The sequence below is a fragment of the Mangifera indica genome, chromosome 8 (assembly GCF_011075055.1).
Source record: "Mangifera indica cultivar Alphonso chromosome 8, CATAS_Mindica_2.1, whole genome shotgun sequence".
NCBI classification, from domain to species: Eukaryota; Viridiplantae; Streptophyta; class Magnoliopsida; order Sapindales; family Anacardiaceae; genus Mangifera; species Mangifera indica.
In genome coordinates this window covers 1,679,037-1,697,816 of record NC_058144.1, presented here as the reverse complement: position 1 = coordinate 1,697,816, position 18,780 = coordinate 1,679,037, and the positions used below count along the sequence as shown (strand labels likewise).

General features: G+C 33.4%; 3 protein-coding genes and 1 long non-coding RNA gene across 6 annotated transcripts; 2 read left to right on the top strand and 2 right to left on the bottom strand.

The window, feature by feature from the left end:
* The first annotated feature begins 2,585 nt into the window (after window positions 1-2,585).
* Window positions 2,586-4,437, top strand: LOC123223559 (GDSL esterase/lipase At4g01130-like). The gene is made up of 5 exons (XM_044646761.1): window positions 2,586-3,034; window positions 3,203-3,424; window positions 3,512-3,666; window positions 3,740-4,010; window positions 4,090-4,437. The coding sequence occupies exons 1-5, from the start codon at window positions 2,755-2,757 to the stop codon at window positions 4,353-4,355; spliced, it is 1,194 nt and encodes a 397-aa protein (XP_044502696.1). The 5' UTR covers window positions 2,586-2,754; the 3' UTR covers window positions 4,356-4,437.
* Window positions 4,438-6,821: 2,384 nt separating this feature from the next.
* Window positions 6,822-8,806, top strand: LOC123223560 (protein CURVATURE THYLAKOID 1A, chloroplastic-like). Of its 2 annotated transcripts, none has more exons than XM_044646763.1 (5): window positions 6,822-7,062; window positions 7,604-7,755; window positions 7,847-7,954; window positions 8,140-8,211; window positions 8,564-8,806. In XM_044646763.1, the coding sequence occupies exons 1-5, from the start codon at window positions 6,909-6,911 to the stop codon at window positions 8,627-8,629; spliced, it is 552 nt and encodes a 183-aa protein (XP_044502698.1). In that variant the 5' UTR covers window positions 6,822-6,908; the 3' UTR covers window positions 8,630-8,806. The 2 variants fall into 2 exon arrangements, with proteins under 2 accessions (XP_044502698.1, XP_044502699.1); XM_044646764.1 differs by having other exon boundaries at window positions 6,825-7,062; window positions 7,664-7,755.
* Window positions 8,807-9,113: 307 nt separating this feature from the next.
* On the bottom strand, window positions 9,114-13,215 carry LOC123223558 (BTB/POZ domain-containing protein POB1-like). 2 transcript variants are annotated; one of them, XM_044646760.1, is made up of 6 exons: window positions 12,814-13,215; window positions 11,781-11,903; window positions 11,146-11,267; window positions 10,989-11,052; window positions 10,499-10,778; window positions 9,114-10,335 (listed from the first exon to the last, which is right to left on the bottom strand). In XM_044646760.1, the coding sequence occupies exons 1-6, from the start codon at window positions 13,061-13,063 to the stop codon at window positions 9,522-9,524; spliced, it is 1,653 nt and encodes a 550-aa protein (XP_044502695.1). In that variant the 5' UTR covers window positions 13,064-13,215; the 3' UTR covers window positions 9,114-9,521. The 2 variants fall into 2 exon arrangements, with proteins under 2 accessions (XP_044502695.1, XP_044502694.1); XM_044646759.1 differs by having other exon boundaries at window positions 11,781-11,906; window positions 12,814-13,214.
* A 3,325-nt stretch (window positions 13,216-16,540) lies between these two features.
* Window positions 16,541-17,401, bottom strand: LOC123224508. Its single transcript, XR_006503985.1, has 2 exons — window positions 17,323-17,401; window positions 16,541-17,034 (listed from the first exon to the last, which is right to left on the bottom strand). It is a non-coding gene; the product is annotated as an uncharacterized LOC123224508 (long non-coding RNA).
* Window positions 17,402-18,780: the final 1,379 nt, after the last annotated feature.

Sequence of the window (18,780 nt, the reverse complement as noted above, 5' to 3'; positions counted from 1 at the left end):
ATTTATATTTTTTAATTTAGCAAATTAATAAAATTTCTTTTAAATTAAATTTTTTAAAAATTTCTTTTTTCCTTAAAATTTCAAAAAAAAATTTCTTCTTAAAATTGCAAAATTTTTATTCTATTTTTTGACGACTCATTTTAATTGAATCATCTTATTCCCTTATTATCGATGATGAACATCAACACCATAATGACATAAACTAATGATGAATATTTTGTCGTCAGTGAGGTGTGATCATCTATTATTGACAATGGAGAAAAAAAGTGGCTCAATGAAAACTGATAGTCAAAAAATGAAAGAAAAATTTTGAAACCTTAGAGGAGAAAAGTTAAATTTTTAAAATTTAATTTTAAAAAGAAGTAGTTAGTTTTCTAAAATAAGTAGGAAATAATATAAAATTTTATGGTTTAATAATAAAATAATGATTTCATATTTTATAATTAACAATTTTGATTAAGTTTAATAGCTAATTGATATGTGTTTAAGTTTTGAAAACTTCATAGATATATATTTAAGAATGAAACAAACCTTAAGTGAAAATAAGCCTTTTGACCTTGAAAAAGAATAATTAAATTTGAGCCTTTATCATTATAATAAAATTTTAATTTATTTAATATAATAATTATGAGTTTTTATATCTCGAATTTGAGATTTATTTGTCTAATTGAACCGGAATTTTTAAATTAAAAAAAAACAATAATAATAACTAAGGAAATTTCTTAAAACTCTATTTTATGATGTCGAATATGGAAGTTTAATCTAACCAGTTTTTAACTTTCATTTTTGTAGTGATTAAGATGTGAAAGGACTCTTAACCGAAACACTAATTAAATGAGGTTAAAAATTAATAATTTCCTCATTTTTTTAAAATTTTTATTAATGGGAGAGTTAGGGAAGAAACAAAAGTCACGTGCTTACACATGGTTGAAACATGTGTATGTATTTCACGAATTTATTTGACCAACATTGATGAAGCTCAAAGTCCGTACATATTTCTTTCTCATTTAATTCACGAAAAATTTAAGTACATATTTAAATCGGTTATTTGATATTGATTGACTATTGGGATTTTTCTCGTAACTAAAAATCTTATTTAAATTATAAATAAATAAATTTATGTTATAATAATTAAATTTATAATTATTATATTAAATAAATCAAATTTTTATAAATATAATAAAAAATTTAAATTAATTTTTTGTTAAATTTTAATATTTTTTTCAATTTTATTACTCTATATATTCTAATTGAGATTGACTAATAATATTTGGTTGTCACCAATTTGTTAAAAATCTAGGTCATATCTGGATTTTCAATTATTATAAAATATTTTAATTTTTCATTTAAAATAGATTAAATAAAACATGTTGATTAGAATTTTTTATTTATATTCATTTATTAATAATTTTCAACATTTGCGTGATACAATAAATTGAACCGGAAAAAAAAAATTACAGAAGACTTTAAGACCGGCAAAAAGCCAAAAATTAAAGACAAACTGTGATTTGTTCAATCGAAATCCAATTATCCAAACACGTTAATTAGGATAAAATAATTATACATTAAATCTTAAACAAACAATTAACAGATAATTAGGAATTAAAAAGAATGGTTTTCATTTACTGCTAGTCACGTCAGCTTTAGTGGAGGATGCGAGTCAAAACAAACTTTAGAAATGAAAAGGGTCTGGGTCTACATTTGTACGCTACTCCATTTGCGTTGATAATAAAAGCGCATGTGACAGGGCCTAGTGGTGTGTGACGTGATGGTCAGAAAGCCACGTCAGGATGAAACTTTAGCCGTTGATTAATTGGCTATATCAACGATGATGCGGGTTTATCGGCGGGATGAGAAAGAGACACGTGATTGGAGGGATCTGACGTGGTGGCCTCATTTTCTTTTTCTAAATTTTCAATGGAGATGAATCAGACTAAGCATCGTTCCCGACAAGGTGACGTGTCTTGCAGGCGCATGCTTTATTACGCAACTTAGAGTGGGTCCGGATTTTGACATTTTGTTGAGATCCGACCCGACTATAGTCGGTGTAAATGCACTCTTTATCTGTCTTTCATAACTGAGGAGTAGTTAACCACACAGATTCATATTACTTAACCGAGGACTCCCGGCCGTTAAACGGATCATATTGGGTCCATTGTCAAAGCTCTTCTTGCTCTTTTGTTTTTTGGGCTTGGCCCAAATGTTTTCAAGCGCCATCATGGCATTATCAAGGTTTCTTCTGTTGATGTTTATTGAAACCAATATATGAAACTTGGTCACCAGCATTTCAAGACACCCAAATCATATTGACTCTTTAACATGATGCAGTATTATGGGTATGAACCAGGACTAAAATAGTATGTATTTTTGCATCTATGAGTCGCATTTACCCATGAGATTTTATCCACCCGGGTTTATTGCTTTCTTCACTTTTCAAAAATTTATCAGAAGTCACTTATAAGGAAAACAGAAGGATTCACTACATAATCAGATGCTGTTTAACTGAATTCCGTTCCCTGCTCCTCTAAATACGTTGCAGTGAAAAATATAAATTCAAAATTCAGATTGAATGGAGATAGTGCATATCAATAAGTCTATCACTTCCATCACCACTTCATCCTGATATAACATGTTGAAGTTTCTACATAAACTTTCTTAATTTGCTTCGGTTTTTATCCATTTTCCTTCTCCTGATACTACCCATGTGTTAATCTTGCCTAGGTCAGTCCAGTTAACTTGTCTCTGGGGTTATTCATGTGCCTTAGTTTAAAAGATAAAATGGCTCTCCAATCATCCAAAATATTTTTCATGATGAGAAAGGTTTTCGTCATTTGGATGATGATGATGGCAATGTTGAGCTGTCTGGGTGATTCCAAGTGCGAATTTGAGGCAATCTTCAACTTTGGAGACTCAAATACGGAGACTGGTGGGTTTTGGGCAGCATTTCCTCCTCCGCTTCTTCCTTTTGGCATGACCTACTTCAAAAGACCCTCTGGTCGCGCTTCAGATGGAAGGAACATTATTGATTTCTTGGGTTAGTATATGTAATTTTGGCACTAAATTGAGCATTTAGTCCTCCAGGGGGACTTTGACTTGATGAAAAATAGTACCTCCACATTGCTCTCTTTTGTCCTTCTCTTCCTCACACACTATTTATAATTTATACTAACAACAAATAGTCCTTCTCTTTGTCATTTGTCAGCTCAAGCTCTAGGATTTCCATACCTAGACCCATATTTGCAATCAATCGGATCAGATTTCAGGCACGGAGCCAATTATGCTACAGCAGCATCAACTGTTCTTTTGCCTCAAACCTCCCTGTTTGTTGGTGGGCTTAGTCCATTTTCTCTGGCTATTCAACTCAACCAAATGAAAAATTTCAAGACTAGAGTGGAGGAATTTAACGACTCTGTTATTAAAACAGGTCTCTCTCTCTATATATACATATATAAACCCCTACAGTTTTCCGAATTACAAACATATTCATTGAAAAAAAGTTTTTGTTTCTTAGGCACGAACCTACCTTCACCGGATGTCTTCGGAAAATCAATATACAATTTCTTCATTGGTCAAAATGATTTTACATCCCAGTTAGCAGATATTGGTATAGATGGTGTGAAGAAGTTTCTTCCTGATGTGATTAACACAATTGCTTGGACAATCAAGGTGATAATAATAATGGCTTAACTCTCTAAATTATGATTAATATTGCTAATTCAAGTTTAATTTCCATTTCCAGGAGATTTATGCCTTTGGGGGACGCACATTTTTTGTATTGAATCTTGCTCCAATTGGCTGCTATCCTTCATTTCTAGTAAAGCTTCCACACAACAGCACCGATGTGGATATGTATGGCTGCTTGCTCTCTTACAACAACGCTGTCGTGGATTATAATAACATGTTGAAGGAGACTCTAGACCAGATGAGAAAAGATCTTCCCCAAGCTAACCTCATTCATGTCGACCACCACGCCATTTTGCTGGATCTCTTTCGACACCCAACTGCTTATGGTTAAACTTTGGCTTGATTTTATACTAACCCGTTACTCAAAAACAGTAATAATATGGATTTGTATAATTGTTTTGGCAGGACTCACGTATGGTCCCAAGGCCTGTTGTGGGCTTGGAGGAGGCGCCTATAATTTCAATGCTGATGTGTTTTGTGGAAACAACAAGGTGATTGATGGAAAAAATGTAACAGCCACAGCCTGTAGTGACCCATTTAATTATGTAAGCTGGGATGGAATACATGCCACTGAAGCTGCAAACTTGATTATGACTAAAGCCATTCTTAATGGCTCTTACTTTGATCCTCCTTTCCCCATTAACGAGCTCTGTGATCTTCATCCTATATAGATTGATCTCTTCTTTTCTCAGTAATCAATAATAAAATATCTACTGGTTTAGTTGTTTTTTTTACATTTTTATTCTTTCAATCATCAATCTGATCAAAACTGAAAACAAATCGGAAAAAAAAAGAAAAATTTATATGTGTTAAGGAACTAAGTCGTGTTCAAGGGCTGGCTGGGTTCTAACCATCGATGCTGAAGGCATTTTGCTTCTTCCAATCCATGTTGTATGAAAAGCGACTCCTTTGTCAGCTTCAAGCTCCATTTTTTTCATCTTCCTCTTTTTGACCACCTTATATATGACTAATCCAACCAAGATTAACACAGCAAACCCACCAAATGCACTCACAAAAACCACCACCCACCGCTTCTCAGTCGAGCTTGCTTCGACACCGTCCCTGGAGGAGGTGGCGGGGACGGAATTATAATCGCAAAACGTCCAGAAACTTTAGTGTCGCATGCATTCAGCCCACTCATGTTGGTGATTTGAATTGTATTACTTAAACCAAATCTCACACATTCTGGTGTCACATTTTTATCTGTGACCACGAAGTCAGGAAAAGTAACGGTAACAGCGTTATCTCCGATTAAACTGAAAGCTAGCTCTTCATTGCTTAAGTTTCTTGAATTTGAAGCATCGTAAACAGAGAAGCCGACAACTGGAGTCACCATGGTGTAATTAGGCACTGTAAAGTAAGAAGAAGACCAATTTCCTATATTTTCAAAGACAATGGCTATCCTCTTGGTGGATGGTGTTGTGGCAAACCTTGGTGGGACAGTAATGGAATTGTAATTTGCTCCTGTCATCCATAAAGCCCTGCCACGTAGCTTGATAGCTGACAGGTGCATGCCGCTGTAGTTAGAAGGAAGCGAAATATTGAACAGACGACCTGTACGATGTTTTGGAAGCGTTTCATTGGCAGAACTATGAAATAATTCATCTAATAAATCAACATCACTGTAATTAAACCCAAACGCCATTGAAGATAACAATAAACAAGCAATCACGCAGATGATAAACCGATGTTTAAGAAACTCCATTAAAAGCTTACTTGCCATCCTCATGTCGAACGATTTATAAGAAAAAACCAATCACCAAGATTCATCTTCTTTCAATTTCAGCTACCGTTCTTCTTCTTTATTACAAACAAGAAGTGACAATCACCAAACCCACAAAAAGGATCCTTCTCCAACAAAGTTTTGCACCAAAACAAGTGGAATTTAATTAGTCTGAATGACAATTAGTCAGAATTCTTCAACAGGTATATGGTTCGTTGTTGTGATGTTCATGGCATTTGTCTAAGAAATAAAAAGAGTAAGTGGGTGAGCTGGAAAACCTAGCAATTTAGGAAGAAGTGTTATTAAATTCATAATAGACTGGCAGTGGCTGGCACCATAACAAAAAGAGAAAGAAAAGGATCCTTTTGAGTTGGGCTATGGTGCTTTCCATTTCTTTTAATTTTGTATTTGTTATCGAGATTAAGCTTTTTTCGATTCCTCTTTCAGTTGGGTCCGCTAGTTGGTCAGTGAGAAACAATTGGTTGTGACCCGGCGGTGCCAACGAAGCCTTCGGACTGTATCTTGCTTAAAACTTATTACGAGGCCGGCCCCTGCCAACCATGTATGACATTTGGAAAGTGATGCGCTTGTTTACGTAAATTCTGCTGTTACTCAGTCAACCTGAATGGAGAAATGTCCGGCCAAATCCCAGCCTGCCCAATTCTGGATTCAGAACTCAAGTCCTCTCTTCCTATTATTCTTCCTTGTACGTGAAAAAAATATTTATCTCATATTTAATATGGTATTTTATATTTTTTAACGTGACAGTTCATTGGCTGGATTGTTCATCACAAATCAATGTGAATAGTGTCTGGTGAATTGAAAAATTAATTTTTTGAATTTTGTATTACATATTGTGCTTTTTTTTTTAAATAATCATAATAATAAAAAAATTTTAATTTTTATGGTATTATCTTAATAAAACATTTTAAATACACCTTTATGATGTTATTTAAAAAAATATTAATTTATATTAATAATATCATATAAAATATCTTATATCTTATAATAGGTTCATCAAATCATATCAATTTTGATATATTTTATAATATATATAATTTTTTATTTTAAATTTATTATATTATAAATTATATTTTGTATATTATAAAATACTAATAATTATAATTTGAATAAAGTATTGAATTGTACAGCAAAAAATAATAAACAAAGTTAGACGACAAGTCGTTTGCACATATAGTAATATATATTCGACACAGCACAACAAAACGATTCTCTACTCCGTTCCGCAGGGAATCCAGACTCTCTCTGGTAGCCTAAGCCATGTATCAGAGACCCGTCAATCGTATGGATAGCAGATAGAAAAGCAGCCAATCAGAATGACGAGGGGATCCACGTGTCAATCAGAGAAAAATTTGTGTCCGAAATATTAGAATATAATATCCATAGACAAACTTAATTAAAACAAAAATATTACAAACCAGAAACAAAAAGTCCAGCGCGAAGATAAGAGTGTCACTCGACCGGACAAATTATCAATCAAATGGCAGCGACGGCGTATGCGGCGGCCACTGCTGTGTTGACTCCACGTGTCCACGCATCCTCCTCCGTCAAATCTCCTTGCTTCTCTGCTCTTCCTTATCTTCCTCCTCGTTTGTCTATCTCATCTTTCTCTTCTTCCATTACACAAGTCTCAGGTACAACGCACATTGATTTATTAATGCTGTTTACAAGCTTGCATTTTTGTTGCTTGGTGAAAGTTCAACTATGCATCAATGTTGGATTACCTGCAGAAATAATAACCGATTAACTTTTGATGGCCAGTAATATCAAAAATTTTTCTTGGAGTACAATAATTTAGGACTTGAAGGTGGATGATAATGCTGTTACGATTATATTACCGAAATAATACCATCTTCTTTAGAAATCGATTATGTTGAAATAAATTTTATAGTTGCAACTGCAAGTAAGAGCTCCAAAAATTTCATTTTATTTTGCCTTAGTTACAGTCTAGCCCTGTAACATCTCCGCCCGGTTCGTTGTACCTTCTAGATACAGAGTGTTTTATGATTTTGTTTTTGAGCTATTTCCAAACTATATCTGCGTTACAAGCCCGCTTATAAGCAAACCTTTCTCAATTTAAATGCTTATAATACACATATTATGAGCCACTGTTTAAAATGTTTGAAGAACTTGCATAATTAATTAATTTCACATTCATTGTTTGTTTTTATTTAGGCAATTCCCTTGAAAATTTGTTATCTTTGTACTACCGATACGTTTTTGCCTCCCAAATAGGGTCCCGAAGGTTTTCTTCCCTCCAGACCAGAGCATCTTCAGAAGAGAGTCCAGTTGATGCTGGTGAACTATTTACAGACTTGAAGGAAAAGGTGAGAAACAAAGCTGACAAGGGGAATTCAACCTTCTTGATTAAATTGGATTATCAGTGTTAACTTATTGTTCTTTGGTTATGTGAAATAGTGGGATGCCGTTGAAAACAAGTCCACAGTAATTCTTTATGGAGGTGGGGCGATTGTTGCTGTATGGCTATCATCAATTGTTGTTAGTGCCATCAATTCAATCCCATTGGTATGTGATTTTTAAAACAACCCATGCTTCTTTCTGTTTTATTTGTAATTCTTGAGCATACTACTGTCCTCTGAGTTTTTGACTGTTTAGTTATGATTTCTTGTTTACATTTAGCTCTGCTATCTTTTTTCTTCTCTTTCCCGAATACCAATTAACCAAACTGAAATGTTGTATAATCTTACCAGCTTCCTAAGATCATGGAGTTAGTTGGGCTTGGTTATACTGGATGGTTTGTATACAGATACCTTCTCTTTAAGGTAAGATAAAGAGACAGTCAAAACTCACATGCTTTTAGTTTTTTGGTCTCTCGGCCGATAGTTAAAACTGATGTTGTATTGTATGAATATGCAATTCTCTCCTTTTAACAATGAAAATGAAAAGGGAGCATCTGGATATTTACATTGTTAAACCAAATATTTTGAACAGCGCTGGTAAATTGTGTGGAATGGCTTGCAAAAAGATATACGGCATGTGTCTGGAATGGCCTTTTTGGCCTCAAACTTCTCAGCTCTAGAAACAAAATTCATTTATTAAGGTTTAGAAACATCAGTAATTTGTTTCGTGCCTTTAAGAAGATTGAATTCTAATGACTTTGAACTATTTCTTCAGTCTAGCAGAAAAGAACTGGCCACGGATATTGAAGCATTGAAGAAGAAGATTGCTGGAACCGAATAGATATTTCATATGGGCGGCGGTTTATATTTGTTCCCAATCATTGTTTATTTTAGCCCTCTATTCCAATGTATAAGAGGCATTTGTATCCTGTAATTTAGAGTAGGCTCTGAACGGATACCTTTCATGGTCGTATGTCTCAATTTCTTCATGTAATAAAACACGTCAATTTAGAGTGTATGGCTTCTGTGAATGCTTTTATGGCTTGAAATTGAATAGAAATGCTATGTTAGTAGTTTCTGTGCAAAAGGATTATAGTTAAGTGTAAAACATTCAATCCATACGAATTCAATATGAAGAACCCTAATCAGAATCACTCGAAAATGTTCAGCTGTGTCTATTCAATTCATCAGTCATCAACGATAATGTTAAATTTGACTTGCAATAAAATTTCCATTTTGTATACAAGCAGATATGAATGTAAATGAATTTTATATGAACAACAAATCAAACTTAAAGAGCTTTTAGCAGGTGAAAAAAGGCCAAATTTAACAATTGAATCAAAGCTCAGCAAGTAAAAAATTAGAATTGTTTCTCCTGGTGAGAAGTAAGAACCATGTTTGCTTACAAATAAATCATCAAATTTCAAACCACAGATTATAACAGTTGAGAACCGTAAGGTCCTCAAGAGCTGCATTCTTAAACTGAAAACAGTCAGAACACAGAGCCCTACACATTTACAATTCTTCTCACCACTCAGTTTCAAAGCAAAGTTCAGCCTCGGGCAAAAGGGATTATCTAATTGTGTATCAACTTCCATAGCAACACATCCAGTGAATGTTGTGACTACTTATTACATTTTTATATTCAGTTCCAGTCAAGAGATGAAAGAGGTTAGTGATACCAAAATCGGTTTCATTGGGAGGAGGCCAGGAGAATGATGGAAAGCAAAGAGCTAGTGCCTTATAGTAAGCTCAGCCCTAAGATGGAGTATTCCATTTATGAAGTAAAGACTGTCTTCAGCCATGAATGAGGCCCATGGTATGGCAAACAAGTTTCTGTACCCAACTGCTTTTCCACCAGTGAAGGTATAGTTACCTTTGTATTTGCTAACAAACCCCTCAGTTGGCTTCGACCGGACCGCAAACTCATAATCGACAGCAAAACTCACTGATCCCTTCTCCTGCATCCCCAGAAACAGCCCAAAACAATGAAAAGAGCTTTGCTGATCCATGTTGCAGTGAGCAGACAAGAAAAAGCCCTGTCCACCGAGGTGGAATGCCTGAGAATACACCCGCCCGGATGGAAACAGATTAGCACACTCCTCATGCTTCAAGTCAAGATACACTACACATTGCTGCCAAGGAAGTTCAAATTCTACCACCTTAACAGGCCGATACTTGTATGCACGTTCAACAAACCGACGATTCACTGTGACAGACTCCTCTGCAGCCAATGTTCTTTGCCGATGTGGGGCTTCTGCTTTAAAAAACAGTGCCTCAAGCACTAACTTGGATGCAACATCATGATCAAAGTCATTACAAGTTAGAACCTTCTTAAGCTTCCGGCAGCTTAAATAAGGAAATCGAATGAATCGTGCCAGACATGAACCCAGAACTTCCCTCCTCTCCTCCACTGTAGGGTACTGGGTCCTAGCCCATTTCAACACAAAATCATAAACTGCATCTTCTGATGCAACTTGAAGATCATCACTAGACAATATTGCCTCAATTCCAGCTAAGGGCAAAACCATTACCTCATTTTGGAACCTGATGAAAAGTACAAAACTCAAATAAGCCTCCAAACAACAAAACATTAATACTTTTTTTTTTAATTCTGCAGCATTAGTGTTAGATAAGACATCTGTTACAATGGTTAAAAATCTCCAATTTCAAGTCAAGGAAACATCACATTGATAAAGAGAGAACTAACTTGGTAATGTCCTTATAACGGCAAGCAAGGTACTGCTTTGCAGCATCAGTCAATGGCTGGACTGCTTCAGCCATTAAGACACTGGAAGGAAGCTCTAAATAAAGCAATGCAGACTCTGGTGTCATGGGCATATTTCTCAATTGTCGACTGCAGTATCTCATGCATGAAGCAACTTCAAATTTGTCAGCAGCCATTAGCACATCAAGCAAAGCAGGAGCAGTAGTGGTGGATAAGGTATTGCTATACATAAAATTCAGGACCTCCATGAGGGCAGCTTCCTCTGTTCCAGAGAAAAAATTAAGGGTACAGAAATTGTGAGCAAACTTCATCAGGTGAAAATTGTCAAGTTTATACTTGACTACAAATAAAACAATGGACTTAGGACAAATGAAATAAGAAATGTGTTCAATAATGCACAAATAGTCAAGAAATTCCACAAAGACAAATATAGTTGCTTCAGCTTGTACTAGCTGTTGTGAATTGACTATACCGGATGCACTGATTCGGAGGGTTACATGTCGCTGCTCTGACTCCTTCATCCCATTTGAGAAGAGCTACAGCAATCAGTAAGGAAAAACCACCAATCAGGGATCATAGCAAGAAGTAATATTTAAATTAAAAATCAAGAATAATGATAATAATATTACCTTGTAGAAGAATGGACTTTTTGCTGCTAGAATAGGAGAACTTATGTGCAACGTTTTAACTCTCACAACTGTTGAACCATCCATACTCCAACTTGATTCGTTGACATTTACAGCTTCGTCACCTGAAAAAGTTTTACAAAGGCTTAAAATTGTACATGACGATGAAAAGCAACAGATTACTCCTCTCACAAGAGTAAACTAGTAATTAACAAATTAGTATATTGCACATAATTAAGAAACAAGAGTTTTTAATGTCATAAAAGTGGCTTAGATGCAAAAATTTAAAACAAAATCTTGGAAATCCCATAAGCAAATAATTCAGTCCAAAAGCTAGCAATCCACATTTGCTTAGCTGACAGTCTTTTGCATCAGCATTAACATAAAAAAATCTCTCATGTTTCCTATAATAAACTCTGCTCACTCATCCTTTGAACTTTGGCTAACTAAAGCCCTAGTCTATGTCCTCCTTTTAGTTTTTGTATCATCACAGTTTGAGTGAGGTCAAAAAGAAGAATGGAAGATTATTGAAGCCTCTAGTTAATTGATCAAACAAAATCCCATAAGGATTTTTAAAAAATAATAATAAAAGCATGCACCACATTCATTAGATTTTTTTTAAAGAAAAGTATCACTACCTGAAGGTGACTCTTCTATCATTGCCTCTGCTTCCTCGTCTTGATTTTCACAGCCCACAGAATCATCCATATCAGGCTGGTTAACATTTAAAATCTGCTCCTCGGGACAAAGAAAGAGATCTACTGCTGAAAAAAATTGCATGTGTCAATCACTATCCATGTACACCAGAGAACCAAAATATATTCCATATGTACTCATATACCCAAAGAAGCCCACGCAAACACAGAGCAATAATACCCAGCACTCATTACAATTCTTTCATCAAGGAAAATCCATGGGTTTGCCTATGGGTACAATGTGCCATCAATTAATTCATCTCAGCTTAAGACACTACAGTTTCCAACTAAACAGCTACAAACTCCATTTAGCCAACCTCCATCAAGGCCCAACACAATTTGATCAACCAAAACATATGGCTTTCATCATAAGCTAGCCCACATTCTTTCATTGTACTTTTAATAAATATATTTTTGCTAGCTAGTACTACACTGAAATGAATGTTTAGGCACTGATCAAGGGAAATAAAATGACAAGCTAAGAACAATGATCCACATACTTAAAGCAATACACACTATTAAAATTATGATAATCATAATCTTCAATACAAAATCTCTATCAACTAATACCATGAACACATACTTGAAGCTACGTTCCAATCACTGTAACAAAAGCCTTAAATTTTCAATCCAAGCTTTTCCAGGTCAAAATTAAAGCAAAAAAGTTTTAAATCAGAGCAACCAAAGTGCCGTACTTGCATAGCAAATATTAAGATATAGCTAGAATTATTTGACAAAAATTACAATAGAAAATCAACAAGCCTGAAGCGCATATTTTACCCATTTCCAATAGTAGGTTGTAAACGACGAGAATTCCTTTTAAGTAAATTAATCGCCTTATTTCTGATTGTATTGTCTCTCATCTTTCCGAACCGACAAATGGTTTCCATTATCAAATTATTAAAAGAGAAAAAGAAATTTTACTTTCCATTTGCCTCAACCTTCTCTGAATTCAAATTAAGAAAAAAGCACTTACAGTCATATTTTTTGATATCTTCTCTCCGTCTATTGTGGTGCCTCGCCCAATCAGCAATACTATTACAACCCTCACCGTCGAGCCTGCTATCTGACTGGTCGTCCATGATCTCAATCATAAGAAGGCGGTCCGAGAAATTACTATCATTGAAAGCGAAGCCGAAATCTCCATCGGAAGCTGATGCAGTACGTGAGGAATCAGAGTCCATTTCTGTTCTCGGGTCAAATAGATCCGTATTCGTCTCTCTCATTATATCCTAAAACTAAACCTCTTGCTTTCTTTTCTCTCCGTCTATCAATAAGCCTATAGCTCTGTCGCTGCTAATTATCAATAAGAGAGAGACATGTGAAACCCTAATATAGTGTGACCTGGCGTTGTCTGTAAATGGCCATGACTGAATCGGTCATCTTGTTTTGTGTATATTAACTGTACTATTTTACTTAACAAAAAAAAAAAACTGTATTATTTTATTTTATATTATTATTGTTATCCGTTATAAATTAGTTGATATAAAATTTTTAAAGAAATTTAATTAAAATAGCTCTATTTTTAGAACAATAGTGTAGAGATCTATTTGCGAATTTAAAATAGGTAAAAAATTAAATAAAATTTTTTAAACACGTTAAAAATAAAATATTTTAATTAAAAATTCATCTTTAAATAATTAAATAATTTATTAATAATATTATTTTATAATTTTATCTTTTGTTTGGAGAGGACGACGCAGCACAAACATTAAGACAGCAATTTTGTCGTTATCTTGGCTTGGCTTACTGATATTCACCTATATACTGTTGTGTCCGTTTTTTAAATCAGAGACCGTCAGTTACGGATGCCCCTCCGCCTTGACTCTTCATTGTAACGCTTTTATTTTTTCATCTATCATTTTGCAGCCCCATACGTTTCACGATATCACCTAAGTGCCCGCTAGTTTCATTCATTGTAGTTAACCCTATTCCGTTAATTTTTTCTGTCAAATTTAACTGATATAAATTTTCAAGTTATGTGGAGGACATTTTGGACTTTTTGTACTTCCAATCAAAACTCTAACTTTTTTTTTTACTTTCTCTTCATCCATCCCTTTCCTTTTTTTTTTTATACTGTACCCTTTTTCTTCTCCTCCTCCGTCTCTCTCCTTTTTATCTTCTGTATTCCTTCCTTATTTCTTTAGGGATGGCAATACAGCATCTGGGGAGGAGATAGTCCTATCACTGCTATAGAGAATCCCCTATTGAAATAAATTTTTTTTTTCCGTCCACTTAAATATTATTATAATATCAATATTATGATAAATAATTTAAAATATAATATATATATATATTTATTAATTATATTTTATAAATAAATATAAAAAGTGAAGGATATGAAACCGTAATACATTTATAAAGATTATTTTTTTCTTCATTCTTGTCCTTTATATTTCATTTATGAACAAAGTCATAGATGCCAATTGCAATGCAACAACATTTCCATGGCCACCAATACAGCAACGCGGTTAGCCATTGATAGAGCTGTTTGCGGCGGCTCTAGCCAACAATTGCTGTATCACTTGTGCTGACCATCGAAGATATTAACAACAATTTCTTTGTAATAGTTGCTAGACTTTGTAGTCTCATCATTCTAATTTATTGTAGTTTAACTCTAGTTTTATCTCATTCAGCCCTTTTTCAATTTTATTTTATTGTAGGTTTATTCTTATTGTTTAACATAATAAATTATTTTAGTATAATAAATTAAATAATTTATATATTTTAATTTTATCAAATATAATAATATCCTAAATAATATATTTTTGAGATAATTTTTTATTTTTTATAATAATTAAAAAAATTATAATTTATTGTAAAAATATAATATATTGCAAGTGATAAAAACTATCAAACTCATATCTAAGTTTATCGAGAGTAAAAAATAATTTTTTTAAATTTAAAGGATACACCAGTAGTTTTATAAATGTTAGGGTGGGAATAGTAATTTGGCCTCCTGGATTGTCTCAAATCGTAGAGATCAGCCGCTGTACACGGGAATACGAATCAAGGTCAGTTTTTTTTTTTTTTTTAAATTCAATCTTCAAATCTGCTAATTATGTAAAGAAAACGGTCAATTATCCTGCTAATGATTCTTTTATTGAAATTAATCGGTTTCAAAGTAGATTTAGATGCAAAGTTTGACATTTACGTTCACACTATCATTCTAACTATAAAGTTTCCATTTTGACATGTTTATACAATTATTCTTATTGATTATTAAAACTAGCCAAGATTGTGCACCGTTACTATGCATGTTTTATTTATTTTTATTTTCTTTTTCATGTTAAAATAATTTTAAAAAAACACTTATTATATAATTAAAATAATTTTAAATAAAAAGTAAAATAACACTATTATATGATGATACATGTGAATATGGCTTATGGTATGACCAGAAAAGAAGCGTGTGCCTCCAAGCTTTCTGATATTCAAACATGTCACCTATGACCTGGTAGAAACAAATTCAAACAACACAATTAATTAAGAATTAATGAAATAGCTTTTACTCTGCGCGGCGGCTAAGGCCAGCATGCGTGTGATAATGGCCAGATTGGACTGAATTATGAGAAGCATGCAACTAACAGTTGAATACAGATACAGAATAAACATTCTCATTCAGCTCAGACGTCTAATATTTTCCAAAGTTTCTCTAAGAATCAATTTCAAAACATCTTTGCGTTTTTGCTGTAGCTTGAGGTTCTGCACATCAAACCCACACGAAATTTGTAATAAAGAGAGGTGTGTGTGAGAGAGTAGAACAGAGCTCCCTTCAATCCAAATAACGAATGGAGAAGGCAAACAAATCTCCTAGGTCATGCAAGCCCTTAAGCTGGGCTAATACTAGTACCAATGAGTCAAACCATCTCTCCTTCATTTTGGACCAAAGGTAGCTCCCTTCTACACCTACAACCAACACTCCGTAGCCATACTCACCACCACCACAACTAAACCCTTACTCCGTTCAAACTCCTCTTAAATAATCTACAATCATAAAACATGGTCGAGATTTAACGTTGTATATTTAGAGATAGATATTTGTTTGTATCTGACAGAAGGAGAAAAATCAGGCCGGTTTTTGGAAAATGAGAATGGTAACGGTGGGCACAAACCCACAACCATGAATTAATTTTTCTCCTCTTTTGAGATGGTAGGGACCAATAAAGGTGAGTAGTCATCGAAACGATGGGTCAGATATAGAGATGCGTGCAATCTGAAATGCCAATGGCTACAGGCTAGCTTTCTGCAACAATCTTTTAGCTTTTTCAATTCGCTGATGGAGTAATAGTTAACAAACTCTTGTGAGTTAGGGTGAGGGAGCCAGGTTGACGGTCGTACTCACAGTCACAACTTACGAGTCAATGGTGAATAACTCGAGGCTCTCGATGCTTACACCATTAAAGGTGGATTCAAGGGGAATATCAAATAATTATGGAACAAAAAATATAAAATTATCATTTTGCGTGAATTGATTAGTAAGAAACCAGCAAGTTTTTGTTTGGAAAGCCCTTCAATTATCTTTTCTTTGTTATAAAGTTGTACTTGTGAATGGCTTGCCCTAAACCATTATTTTCAAATTTTGTTTGTGAATGATGGCCCTTTCTTTATATGCTTGGGGTTGAATCGTGTTAATTCAAATTTATTTTTAAAGTAAATTAATAGACGAGTTTTCTGTGCTATGAATTCACCCATACTAAAAATTCCATATAAAGTTAAGTTCCATTTATACTCAACAGCTCAGCACAATAGAAGAAATATTCTGCAATAACAAAACACAAAAGGAAAGTAAGTAAAAGTTATTCCTTTACTTATTTAACAGTATTTCAAGTCTGTCTTGGCAACATCCCATTGAAAGCATCGGGTTCGAGCATTATATTGGCAATAGGCTGGTCCGTAAACTTTAAGCAATAAGCAGAACCGGAAAAAGTCGAATAAGTCAATCATCCCAACTGCGATAACGTCAACAATCTTGTTTCCTGTGGAAAGGGTATGATTACCATGGTGTTATGAAATCATAATGAATCTGGATGAAGAACGCGCAAAAATAATGCAGGATAGAAATTTGATGTTATTTTGTTGAGTCAATGCAGTTAAGTTTTGGGGATCTTTGAATCTTTAAAAAAATAGATTTATGATTTCACCAGACATGCAACGGCTGGTTCAACTCCAGTGGCAATATACCTTTGTAGAAGATCTGAAAGTAAATAAAAGCAGAAAAAAGGTAAGAAAAAGAAATATTGGAAACTAACGGAGCTCCCTTCACTCCAAACCAAAAGGATCAAAGTAAACACGTCTCCCAGGTCATGCAAACCCTTAGCCTGTGCATCCCATCAAACTGCAAAGAGCCAGGGGTGTTCATGAACTAGCAGCCGTGTTTTACTGTCATCTCCTTTCTGACATGGAGATAAAAGAGCTCCGTTCAAACCCTAACACATTTTAGCTATTATTCAACACAACTCAACTCAAAATACAAGTGCAATACCTACATATAATGCTATTATACAGACAAGAGAAACAAGTTTGTTTTGTGTTGTGAGAGCTTGTGAACATGAGGGTCCTTTTATAGACTCACACAAGGGTTTTAGATGTAATTTTGCTTGTTGGATTTGAAACATATATGTCAAAATATCATGTGGAATTTTCTTGCCAAAAATTGGTGAAATCTTACACCGCACATTAAATTAGTGCTGGTTATGGGAATCCTTCCATCGAACTTTCCATATATTAGTATTTCTTCGTTGGTTTCAACATATATATATATATGAACAATTAAGTTGCTTCATATCTTAATTCCTGATTTTCTTATATGCTACTTCAGGTTTGGATTTTAATGGTTTTGTTTAGTGTAAGTCTAGTGTTAGATTCAAGAGTTACTTGAGTTTAAATTTAAGATCAAGCAAGTTTCACCTCAAGGGCAAGAGTTCGTTAGAGAATCTTGTATTTAAAACCATTCAACTAGTGTATGACTGAGATTTTATAATCTAATTTAAAGATCTTATTCTTGAAATAATTATACATTCTTTAATATTATTATTAACCTATGAAATAACTTCAAAATAGTACAATATTATTGATTAGTAATTATTATTTGTTATGGCTATAAATTAATTATTATATTCGTTAATTGTTATTATTAGTTATGATTATAAACTGGCAAGTGTGATCATAATTGATGTTCATTTATTATACTTATGAAATAATTCAACTAATTATTGTTATTATTTGGATTGAATTCGATATGCAATAAGGTTAAACAAAGTCTAGTTTAAAATCGATTCAAACATAAATAAATATCTTCATATCAAAGAGTTTATGCTTGAAATTGGCTAAAAACAAAAATTAAGTTTAAATTTGATATGAACCGACTCAAATTTAAATATTTAGATTAACTTAAACTTTGTTTATTTATGAAAACAATTTAATTATCATTTGGTTAAACTTTGAGTTTAACCTGACTCAAATCAAATTTAAAATTAAATTGTCTTTTTAGTTAAGATTGAGTTTAAACTTGTTGATCTTGAGATGTATCTTTTAGAGTCGAACAAATCTTAAACTAATTTTCTTAAGAGCTATTCGAATCAAATCTAATCTCAGTAATAACAAATAACAGTCAGCATAATAGTTAGTTCACAATCATAACAAATAATAGTTGACATCTATAATTCATATTCATACCATATACTTTATTTATAAGAATAATTTTGAAGTTATTTTTTAGGGTTGATTATAATTTTAAAAAATATATAATTATTTTAAATATAAGATCCTCCAAATTGAATTATCAAACCTCAATCAAATAATATATAATAATTATAAAACAAAATTATTACAATTTTCTATTGTTTTCATTTGAGTGTGCTCTACACGTATTCTCCTTTGAATCCTACAAAACTTTTATTCTTTAGGTGTGTTTTCTCTTCCTATGTATGGAGGGAAGTTT

Excerpts from the sequence above, each read along its gene's own strand:
- LOC123223560 (XM_044646763.1), top strand. The coding sequence starts at position 6,909 with ATGGCAGCGACGGCGTATGCGGCGGCCACTGCTGTGTTGACTCCACGT. Across the intron at positions 7,063-7,603 it reads TTCCATTACACAAGTCTCAG|GCAATTCCCTTGAAAATTTG; the intron begins GTACAACGCACA and ends GTTTTTATTTAG. Across the intron at positions 7,955-8,139 it reads CCATCAATTCAATCCCATTG|CTTCCTAAGATCATGGAGTT; the intron begins GTATGTGATTTT and ends TAATCTTACCAG.
- LOC123223558 (XM_044646759.1), bottom strand. The coding sequence starts at position 13,063 with ATGAGAGAGACGAATACGGATCTATTTGACCCGAGAACAGAAATGGAC. Across the intron at positions 11,268-11,780 it reads GATAGAAGAGTCACCTTCAG|GTGACGAAGCTGTAAATGTC; the intron begins GTAGTGATACTT and ends AAACTTTTTCAG. Across the intron at positions 11,053-11,145 it reads AAAGTCCATTCTTCTACAAG|CTCTTCTCAAATGGGATGAA; the intron begins GTAATATTATTA and ends TGATTGCTGTAG.
- LOC123223559 (XM_044646761.1), top strand. The coding sequence starts at position 2,755 with ATGTGCCTTAGTTTAAAAGATAAAATGGCTCTCCAATCATCCAAAATA. Across the intron at positions 3,035-3,202 it reads GAACATTATTGATTTCTTGG|CTCAAGCTCTAGGATTTCCA; the intron begins GTTAGTATATGT and ends GTCATTTGTCAG. Across the intron at positions 3,425-3,511 it reads CGACTCTGTTATTAAAACAG|GCACGAACCTACCTTCACCG; the intron begins GTCTCTCTCTCT and ends TTTGTTTCTTAG.